Raw genomic sequence first — 11085 nt, 5'->3', positions numbered from 1 at the left:
TAGCCTTCAGGGCTCCATGTTAGAGAATACTGTATTTAATGGTCATTTAATATTCTTCATCACGCACTACATGTAGAATAATGTATAGTCCAGTTTTAGAATCAAGTCAGCCTTTCCTCTCCTGACTTCTAGTTTATATCAACATGTTCTCTAAACATCAGATACTAGATACTGTTTAGGTACATGTCGCCCTGACTCTCCAGACTTCAGTCTCTGCTCCTAGCACAGAGTTCATAGTCCCCAGCTTCTCCTAGTGATACGTCATTGCTAGTTTGCGCGCACCATCAGGTTAGAGGTCCCGGCTCCTTAGGTAGCCCCCTCCATGGTTTCCGCCCCATTCATGACATATCCTGTTACGTCTGCACCACATGTCTATGTATACGCCCAGTTACACCTCTTTTCCCCCCTTATCTTTCGCGACTGCTACGCGTCACACCTTCTGCTCCACCCACTGCTACGCCTACTGCAATGTAATGCTATGTGTTTGCGTTATGTATATATGCTCATGTATTGTTATTAAAAGTTAGCGCGCTCATCCCAGACCCAGCCCCAGCAGCTGCTGGGCCCTGTCATCCTATTCCTATGCAGGTTGTCCTGTTCCTGTCCTTATGCTATATTAAACCTGCAAAACTCCTACTACCTCGAATCTTGACTCTTATTTATTGAGCTATCTGTTATGATATATGTCTAGTCAAAAAGAGAGGTATTATTTATTTATTTACCACAGGTTCTAAAAGTTAGACCGCAGTATGGGCAGAGGCACTATGCCCAAGATGGACGAGCACCAACATTTCGGTATTAGTACGATTGCCTATGCCGATGACACCCAGTTGGTACTGGTCCTTGATAAGAATCAAACCAATGCGGAAATAACCCTGAGGGAATGCCTATCAGCAACCATTACGTGGATGACGAACAACCACTTAAAGTGCAACTCGGCGAAAACAGAAATTGTTCCTTTTGGCTCCAATAACTGTTTTTCTCCTCACGACTGGTGGCCGAAAGAGGCAGAGGTTCCACCAAAAACTACCAGTGCTGTACGAAATCTGGGTATTAAATTCGACAACACCTTGTCCTTCAAACAGCAAGTCAAAGAAGTGGCAGGTGCCTGTTTTAATATAATTAGGAGTCTTAGAAAATTCTTCGATCTGCTCCCCTTGAATGCCAGACGGACGGTGGCAGTGGCGCTGATAACATCTCGCCTAGACTACTGTAATAGTCTGTACGCAGGGTTAAATAAATCTGCCCTGCACAGAATCCAGATGGTCCAACATGCAGCCGTAAGACTGGTTCTCAGATTGCCCAGGAAATCTTCGGCCTCTGCTGCATTAGATGCCCTACATTGGCTTCCCATACAAAAACGCATTCTGTTCAAGGTCCTTACTATCACCTACAGAGCTTTCCATCACCAAGGCCCAATGTACCTGCATAGGCACTTCATACAGTACCACCTGGCGCGGGTACTCAGATCCTCGACAGCGAATCCCCTTCTCGTGCCTAGATTCAGGCTGACAACCATGGGAGGTAAATCTCTAGCAATTATCGGCGCTAAGGCCTGGAATAAACTACCCTGTTTCCTCCGGGAAGCCACCACTGAGCGAAGGTTCAGAAAAATGTTGAAAACATGGATTTATGCGCTGTCAGACACAAGCTGTAAAGCACTGATATGAGCCGCCCTCGCCAACTTGACCAGTCCAGCTCCGGTTATCTGTGGGAACTAGGAGTCGCAGCGCCAAGATGCTCCTTGGAGCAGTAGCGTGCTATAAAAGTATCACATCACATCACACATTGATGAGGTCTGATTAGGTCAGAAGTGGCCGGTGTTGGTTGTGTTCCAGTTTTTATGGGATCTGGTCTGACAGTTTGGGCTGAACTGCTCCTATTGGAGCACATATGGCTGGTCTTAAGTGGCAAAGTGGGTGATAAACAATAGGTTGGAATGTGCGACCAAGCAATCGGCAGTATCTGAGGACGCATTGCATCCTACGCATCACTTTTGTGTTTTCTTCAATGTGATGACATAAGTTCGGTATGCCCAGAAATGGACCACAGGCTTATTGCGCCACAGAACACAAGCTCAATCCTAAGTAGGCCAAAACTAGTGTGAGATTGCTTATGTTTCCATGCAGAGAGGACCTGGCCTGACCATTTAACCTGGACTGTTGTTACTGGTGCAGGACGAATGCTGATTTGCATATGATGGGTCTCTGGCTGAGGGGCATAGTTGATGAAAAATGTTATATTGCAATGCGACCCAGAATGATTGCCAATGGAACAGGCTTTTGTAAGCATCCCATCCATTATCTCTGAGTCTTTATTAATACTAACATGGATCACTGATACATTATGACGATTGATACGTTATATGGGATTTTACTCTGACAAAGTTAACATCTTTAACCCCACCCATGCTCATGACGAGCTCAGCTCGTTATGAGCCACGGTGCTCGTGTGCTCATGACGAGCTCAGCTCGTCATGGCCGTTAGAACGCTCACACGCGGGGCTAATTCCCCTGCTGTGCGAACGTTCTAATGAAACAGGTGTGGTTGTGACTAGCTCAGCTCGTCATGAGGACCGTGGCTCATGACGAGCTGAGCTTGCCATGAGCACCGGGGCACTGTGCACGCCCCCCAGCACAGCGGGGGAATAACCCCCCGCAGCCAAGGGGATAATATGCTGCCTGGAGGGGAATACTTATTAAAAGAGGTGGTTGGCAATAGTTTAAGGTAATTAAAGCTAAGGATATGGGTAATATTTAGGTTTCGAACAGAGTATTGGAGAGGAACCGGAATATAATACGTTTAAGGAATAGATATGGGTATAAAAGTAGGGGAAGGTTGTGGAATACGGTGACAGAAACAATTGAAAAGGGTGAGTATTAAAGACAAAATAAGGGTAAAAAATGTAAATGATAGACTTGAATATGTGTTAATATATTTACGGCTTGTATGTTATTTCACTCATATAACCATGAATGAATCTAATCTTAGTCGAGGTTTTGTGCCTCGGAGTCTTACGATTCACAGAGAGTATATACCGTCTGTAACGAAATTTAGTGCTCATGTAAAGCGCTCTGATACCTGATATCTTCGGGTCTAGTTTAAGCTATATAAAACTCTTAAAAAAATAGATTGTGAGGTGAGAGAAACTTTAGAAAGGGCGATGGTTAAAAATGTTAATGTTCTACTTAAATGTGTGCTAACCTGTTTATGGCTTGTATGTAGCATTTAAGCATGAATAAATCACATTTTAACTGAATTTCTTTGCTACCGAGTCAAACAATTTGTAAATGATGAGAAAATCAATGCTGTTCACTTGCTGGTTGCATTACAGATATTTTGTTTTTTTTGCAATTCAGTTCTGTGTACATTTGATTACAGGTATCTTATAGGTAAATTTAGGGTTTGATGGAGAGGGTACTACATCATAAATGTGATGGAGCACCCTGTATGCCAAACTAATGGTCCCTCCTCCCACCCTATTTAGGGTTGGGAGGATCACCAGCTTTCTGTCGACAGTGTCCTCATTGGCTGTGAAGGAAAACACCCTCCAACAGCCCGACAGAGTAGTGGCCGACAAAGGAAGGACATTGCTTTGCCCGTCCAATTTAGGGTGGACAATGTGATGTTTTATTTTCTGTCTTTCACCTGGCGATAAAACCTGGCAGTGAGAGATAGGAAAAAACAGATAAGGACGCCCACACCCTGGATAAAAACTCAAACCAAGGTGTGATGGTCATTCTATTTTTTTTGTTTAGATGAGGGCATCTAGGAAAACGAAATACAACAGGCGGGTGCGTCCATGTATGAGCGGAGCCTGGTGGCACAAGGTTCAGCCGTTGATCGTCTCGCCGATGGCACCAAGCTCTGCTCATACACGGAAGCACCCGCCCATTATATTTCATTTTCCCAGACGCCCTCATCTGTGGCGGCTCCTTGCACCCGTGCACCGGGTTGGAATTATCACCGGTCCTTCGATTCTAGCATAACGCGTTTCAAGCCCTGAAAAGTCACAGGTAGCGAGCTGTTGACGAAACACGTGCCGGCTGGCGTTGTTTTCTTTTATGAACATTTTTGCATAAAACAACCTTCAAGAAACTACCGGTGTCGACTGTACTATAATTTCAGATTTGTATCAACTGTGTACTATATACGTGTGCCCAAGATTTGTACATATTCATCATGGAGTTGTTTTGTTACTACTCTCTGATCCTGAATTTTCACTCTCTTCAGCCTTCCCATTGCACATTCCAGTAAAGCAGATGTGCCTTTTCAGTCACTGTGGCCAAACTCAGGTATTGTCTTCTTTTATATCTCTGATTTATGCTTGATCACCTTGGATTCAGAAAGCTTCTAAAAACGTGGCTACTTATAGCTGGAAATACCTTAAATCCAATGTTCTCTAACTTACGTTTGCTTGAGGTTGAACTGCCCAGTTCTTGGCCATGGAAAGACCACTTCACTGTGTTGACCAAGTTGGTGGTCAAGAGCGTGGCTACTTCACACGAGAATGCTAGCGTTCCCAGGCCTCATTGGGCGCGGCTTGATACATTGGCATTTAATCTCCACCTCTAATAGCAACCCGAGGTTGGAGGTCTCCATCGATAATATGGCGCAGTAAGCTAATGATTGAGTGTAATCCATGCATGGTAATCTTCTGTTAAAAACTATAGCTATGAAGAATAGGTCTTGGGTCCTGGCAGCCTGGATTGCACAACTTCTTCACAAAAGAAACTTTGAAAGCACGTCGGATGTATTTGGCACAGAAAGTATAACCCTGATGATAAGGTTGAAGTACTTGAATTCATTGAAACTTTACCACAAAGCTTGCCGAGACACGTGTGTGAACTATCTCAATAAAAGAATAAATTGCTCCATGATTCCAGCCTTCTATATTTTATAGGGGTTGTGCCCTACTCTGATTTCACTCCGTTTTGCAGGAGTGAGTATTTCAAATGATCTTGAGTACCTTTTACACCTCACTTTACAAGCTGCTTTATGGGGTTCCTTAGGGGTCTTCCCTGAAACCCAAACTGTTTCAATGTATACATCCAACCCCTGATAGATCTTGTAGAGGCTTTTGGTATTACAATGTTTTCTTAAGCTGATGATACTCAATTTTTTTTATTTATCCCCTACAAAGTATAAAAGTGGCCTTAAATTATGGACCTGTCTGGCAGCAATGTCACTCTGAATGAAAAACAACTGCTTAAAATTAAATGGGAATAAAACTGAGGTCCTGGTGGTAGGCAACCAGCCTCAGCTTTGGAGTTCATGCTAGGCTACTCTGTCATGTCCTCGTCATATTTCAGTCTACGCTCACTTGCGTGAGCTTCACTGGTTACCCATATAACAATTGATTCAGTTCACGCATTGTGTATCATGCACAAAGCAATGGCCCAGAGTGCTCCTGAGCTTATTAATAAAGCTGGTCTCTCCTTATGGTCCTAAGCTTTAAAGCTTAGGTAATATAGGCTTTGGGGCTGTCCCTAGAGTAAAGTTGGTTAGGCTAGGAGGCTGGTCTTTTAAAGATCTCGGCCCCAAGCTGTGGAACATGCTTCCCTGTGAAGTTCAAACTGCTGCCTCCCTTGAGGTTTTCCATAAGAAACTCAAAACTTGGCTTTTTTAACCATTGTGTGTGCCTCAAGCCTCTGGTTTAGCACTGGGAAGCCCACTGACCAGCCATGCACATTACAATGTCAAATTTAGTCATTCATTCATTAAATCCTTACCCTCTTGGTGCAGCTTCCTCTACTTTAACGTCCGAAAATGGTAACTGGTATTTGCATGCTCTACGAATAACTTAAAATATTTCATAGAAGCATTCTTATTTATCTCAGTTTAGGCAGTGCATGTCACCATTTAATGTCAGGTATCTTCATGTCAGTGTTAATTTTTGCTATAATCATTGGATATCCAGGGTTTAATTTTAATTCATGTTGTCGAGAGACGCATGTTTAAAAGTTTTGCATATTCTTTTTGCTGCATCAATGGTCATTGGATTTACAGGTGTCGCAGTGGCTGTTATGTTTTGAGCTGTGGGCATTGTCAGTGGATGACGTTTAATCTATTCTCTAATAGGTTTGCTAATATTTTGGTCTATGTGTGAAAAATACTGTGGTCATTAAATCCTATTTATACTATTTCTATGTTAATCTGTGCTGTAAATCCCACTTTATACACCTTCCTGTCTTTAAGTACTTCAGTTCCATATAGGAAAAACAAATGGTTTATTTCAATGCTGAAATGTGTATTTTTAGGCCCATAAAATGCTAATGCCTTTTTTTGTCACATAGGTGAAAGAGTTCCAGAATGAAAGCAATAGTCACAGAAATATCATGGACACCAGAAATTACAATTCCACTTTGGAGACACTAACCCCCTGAAAAAGATGAAAGTGCTTTTGGAGACTGTAGTCCATCAAAAGAAGCTCTACGATTGTTACTGATGAGTGTTCCTTATGCAGACAGCCTGTTTCGTTACAGAGTTGGTACTAGACTTCATTTGAAGGATGTGTCTGATGAACGTGACATAGTGCTCTTCAGCAAAGGTGTGAGGAGTATCTGATGAATATGACAACATATTAACATTCCAGGGAAGTCTAAGCTTTCAAGTGACATACAAATGAACAAGGCCACACTAATGTATAGAATGTGATAAATCTTTCCAGGCTAAATTAACTAGGAACTACTTATTACTGTCTTCTGTATAAAAGGTAACCCATTAATAACACATGAGTATATCTCCTAATGAGAGGCTAGCGAGAGTGATGTCTGGTAAACAAACACTGCAAATGAGAAATTTTCAGAAGATGAGAAATGGCTGTCTTATAACACATCAAGTGCCATATGTAACAAATACACGTTTGCACTTAACCTGATATCACCAGCCAGCTTTGAAGTTACCATAGTGCTGAGATTTTACATTTCCAATAATATATGTTGGAAAAATGCACCTGACTTGAAAGTACTATCACAGACACATGAAAATGTATATGCATTTACTCAGTGTCTATGGGACTCTATTACAAGGGCATAATTATTTAAACATAGTGTGTACATAATGGAGGAGGTGCACAAATGCATGAAATATGACATAGATTTCTATATAAACACCCATCTGGAAAACATCAAAGCATATTAAGACAAAATAAATATACAGTGTTTACCAATACCTTTATTAGAAAAGGCTATTTAATGGTAGACAAACAAATACATTCTGAAAAAAATATTTAAATGTCTTGAATGTAGATATTTGATCACAAATGGCTCTCCCACTGGCAAACATCAGGCTGTACTGAACCAAGATCATATAAATGTACTGAGTATCACAAGATATGCATTACAAAAACACAGCTGACGATAAATCAACAAAATCATCCTGGTGAGAAACCATATGAATGTTCTAAATGTGCTAAGATTTTCAATTGAAAGATGCTATATCGTCACAGAAGACTATTCACACCGTGGACAAGCCATATAGATGTTCTGAATGTCATAATGACTTTGTCAAAAAACTAATTTAAGAAGACATGAGAGACCACACACTGGTGAGAAATTATATCAATGTTCTGTGTGTGACAAGTGTTTAATAAAAAAAAAAACAGCTAATAATACATCAAAGAAATCATACCGGTGAGTAACGACATAACTGGTCAGTATGTCCATAAGCTTTCAAGCATAGAAGCGCACTTTCATTACATCAGAGAGTTCACAATGAGACAAAGCCTTAGGGATGTTCTGAATGTGATAAGGCTTTCAAAAACAAATGGAATAAAATGCAACATCAGATGGATCTCACTGGGGAGAAACCCTATAAGTGTACTGAGTGTGACAAGGCTTTCAAGCAAAAATATGTGCTGTCATTGCACCAGAGAAACCATCATCAGGAAAAACCATATAAATGTTCTGAATGTGACAAGACTTTTATTCTAAAGGGTGAACTAATAGTACACCAGAGACATCACAGCGGAGAGAAACCCTACAAATGTTATGAATGTGACAAGGCATTTATTACAAAGAAAACACTGGCAGGACATCACAGAACACACACTGCTGAGAAACCATATAAATGTTCTGAGTGTGACAAATGCTTCATTACAAAGAATGAGCTAATAATACATCAAAGAAATCACACCGGTGAGAAACCATATAGCTGTTCTGAATGTCACAATGCTTTCAAGCAAAAAGGTGAGCTTTCAGTATACCAGAGAGTTCACACTGAGATAAAACCTTATGGATGTTCTGAATGTGATAGGACTTTCAAAAACAAATGTAATCTAATGCTACATCAAATGGATCACACTGGGGAGAAACCCTATAAGTGTACTGAATGTGACAAGGCTTTCAAGCAAAAATATGTGCTGTCATTACACCAGAGAAATCACAATGGAGTGAAAATATATCAATGCTCTGAATGTGACAAAGCTTTCAATCTGAAGGGTGAACTAATAGTACATCATAGATACCACACCGGAGAGAAACCCTACAAATGTTCTGAATGTGACAAGGCATTCGTTAGAAAGAACATGCTGACAATGCATCTGAGAACTCACACTGGAGAGAAACCATATAAATGTTCTGAATGTGATAAGGCGTTCAAGGAAAATGGTAATCTGTATGCACACCAGAGAACTCACACAGGCGAGACACCATATAAATGTACTGAATGTGACAAGGCTTTCAAGCAAAAGAGTGGGCTTTCAGTTCATCAGAGAATCCACACTGGGGAAACACCGTATAAATGTACTGAATGTGACAAGGCCTTCAATCAAAAGATTAGTCTTTCAGTTCATCAAAAAATCCACACAGGGGAAAAACCATATGAATGTTCTGAATGTAACAAGGCTTTCATTACAAAGGCAACGCTATTAATTCATCAGAGGATTCACACTGGAGAAAAACCATTTAAGTGTTCTAAATGTGATAAAGCTTTTAATCAAATGAGTCTTCTATGCTATCATCTGATAACTCACACACCTACAATAAAGTGGGAGATCCAATGATGGGGTATAATTTACAGTAGGGAAACCATGCTATGTTCTGAATGTGACAATGCTTTTGAATAAAAAGGTCATCCATCACTCCGTCTGAGAATAGAGAGGGAAGAAATATCCTATGATATTCCTAGCAGATAAAATCATGTAAATATTCTGAATGTGATAAAACATTCATTATAGAGATATAGCTAATAATACATACGAGAACTTGCTCTAGTGAGAAACCGTATATGTGTTCTGAATGTGACAAGTCCTCCAAGTAAAAGAGTCATCTCTTACGGCATCAGTAAGTTCACATCATGGAAATCAGTAAATCATGTAAAAAGTCTGCTTTTCAGCAATATTTAAATTGAAAAGCTACTCCTGACAGAGCAGACGGAGACTCGGGCATTAAGGAACTTTGCATGACTAAAGGAAACAATCCTAAATCTACAGAGGCACTGACAATTGTAGTGACCTAAATGTTCTGAATACTCAGCAGTGTTGTGAGGATAAGATTCAGTGCTAATCTGCTATTCTAGAAGACCGGTGGTGCATGAAAAAAGCAGTAACGTAATCGGAGTAACAAAAAATAACCATTAAACTACTGATCAAGGATAAGGAATATCGCGCAAGGTTAAACAGGATAACCTGCAAATTGTAATAAAAGGATACAATTACAACAATCATAGCTGAAGGACCTTTTCTTTCTGTCATTGTATTGAATTTTGGTAACAAGACCAAGGAAAAATGAATCAGGAAAAGCAAACCCTCTATAACAATACAAATGTTCTGTCTATAACCTGCTATTAGTGTCCCCCTAACTGGACAAAAGCCAGGTCCGACATCCCAAACTGGAAGCTCAGTAGCGTGACCCTTGATGACCCCATCTTCAAAGCAATATTAGGGGACACAATTGGTAATTATTTCAGGGAAAACACTGGTACGACCTCCTGTCCGCGGATGGAATAGGAAGCATTCAAACCCGTTGTACAGGGCCACTGGATCTTGACCACAGTGGGGACCTGAGCCCAGCTGCATAGTGAGATTCTGACCTTTGACCCAGGAACAGCTATTAACAAGATTGGAATTTCTTACAGAGGGCTGACCAATGCCTCAGGACGGATGTAAGATTAAAGGGAGAAGCAGTTTGAATCAGTAGAACACCTAGAGTGTATGACTATCAAGCCTACATCACTAGGACTCATTAAGAACGCAACAAAACTGGCATGGTTGGCTTACCCTGATCTCCAAGGCTACCATATACTTCATGTGTGAACAACAGGGGGTGACCTAGTCTGTAGTCAGCCTGAGTGTCAAGATTCATTCCCTGTGCTCTCGTTCCCACCACCAGGGGGCTAAATTCTGGGGCTTTCCAGTATTCTAATATGTTCCAGACACTCCCCTCTATGCATATCCTGACTTCCAGGCATTTGGACATCAATTAGGTATTGACATCCATTCCCAATCCATGCCGGGTTTTGTGGAAGCCAGTCTGCTCATGCTGGAAACTCCATTATCTATAATCCCCTCCTCTCCACCTCTGCAGGCCAAGGATGGGTGGAGGAATTCAGCTTACCTGTGGCTGGCTGCTGCTAGCCTGCTCACACCGGATACGCATGAATACTGTGAGCTCTTTTAAGCCACAGCTCCCTTCAGCCCAGTGTTGGTCATTGTAGCTGTATACCGGTGAGACCGCTCCTTGTTCCAGTGTTTCCTGAGCCTTTGATATCCTTGTTTCCAGTGTTTCCTTAGATTTAGTTAATCCATGTTCCTTGATTCCTGAGCTATAGCTATTCATTGTGCCTGAACTAGCACTGCCTGCAGTGCTACCTTGTTTCCTGAGTTCCTGAGCTATAGCTTATCCTTGTTTCCTTAGCTGTAGCTATTTCCAGTTTCCTTGAACCGGTACTGCATGCAGTTCTACCTTGACTCCTGAAGGTTTAGTAATTTCCCTGTTCCTTAACTAGCACTACCTGCAGTGCTAACTTGACTCCTGAAGCTTTATTAATTCCCTGTTCCTGAACTAGGACTGCCTGCAGTGCTACCTTGACTCCTAAAGCTTTAGTTATCTGCCTGCAGTGCCACCTTGACGCCTTGGCTCATTT

General features: G+C 41.4%; 1 protein-coding gene across 1 annotated transcript; it reads left to right on the top strand.

The window, feature by feature from the left end:
* Window positions 1–6858: 6858 nt before the first annotated feature.
* Window positions 6859–10428, top strand: LOC144771447 (uncharacterized). Its single transcript, XM_078655885.1, has one exon. It carries the CDS (start codon window positions 7778–7780, stop codon window positions 9002–9004), a length of 1227 nt encoding a protein of 408 aa, XP_078512011.1. The 5' UTR covers window positions 6859–7777; the 3' UTR covers window positions 9005–10428.
* Window positions 10429–11085: the final 657 nt, after the last annotated feature.

Source organism: Lissotriton helveticus, chromosome 8, assembly GCF_964261635.1.
Source record: "Lissotriton helveticus chromosome 8, aLisHel1.1, whole genome shotgun sequence".
Classification (NCBI taxonomy): Eukaryota; Metazoa; Chordata; class Amphibia; order Caudata; family Salamandridae; genus Lissotriton; species Lissotriton helveticus.
This window is presented reverse-complemented; position numbering and strand designations above follow the sequence as displayed.

What these genes read in the sequence shown, in the direction of transcription:
- LOC144771447 (XM_078655885.1), top strand. Translation starts at nt 7,778, where the DNA reads ATGCAACATCAGATGGATCTCACTGGGGAGAAACCCTATAAGTGTACT.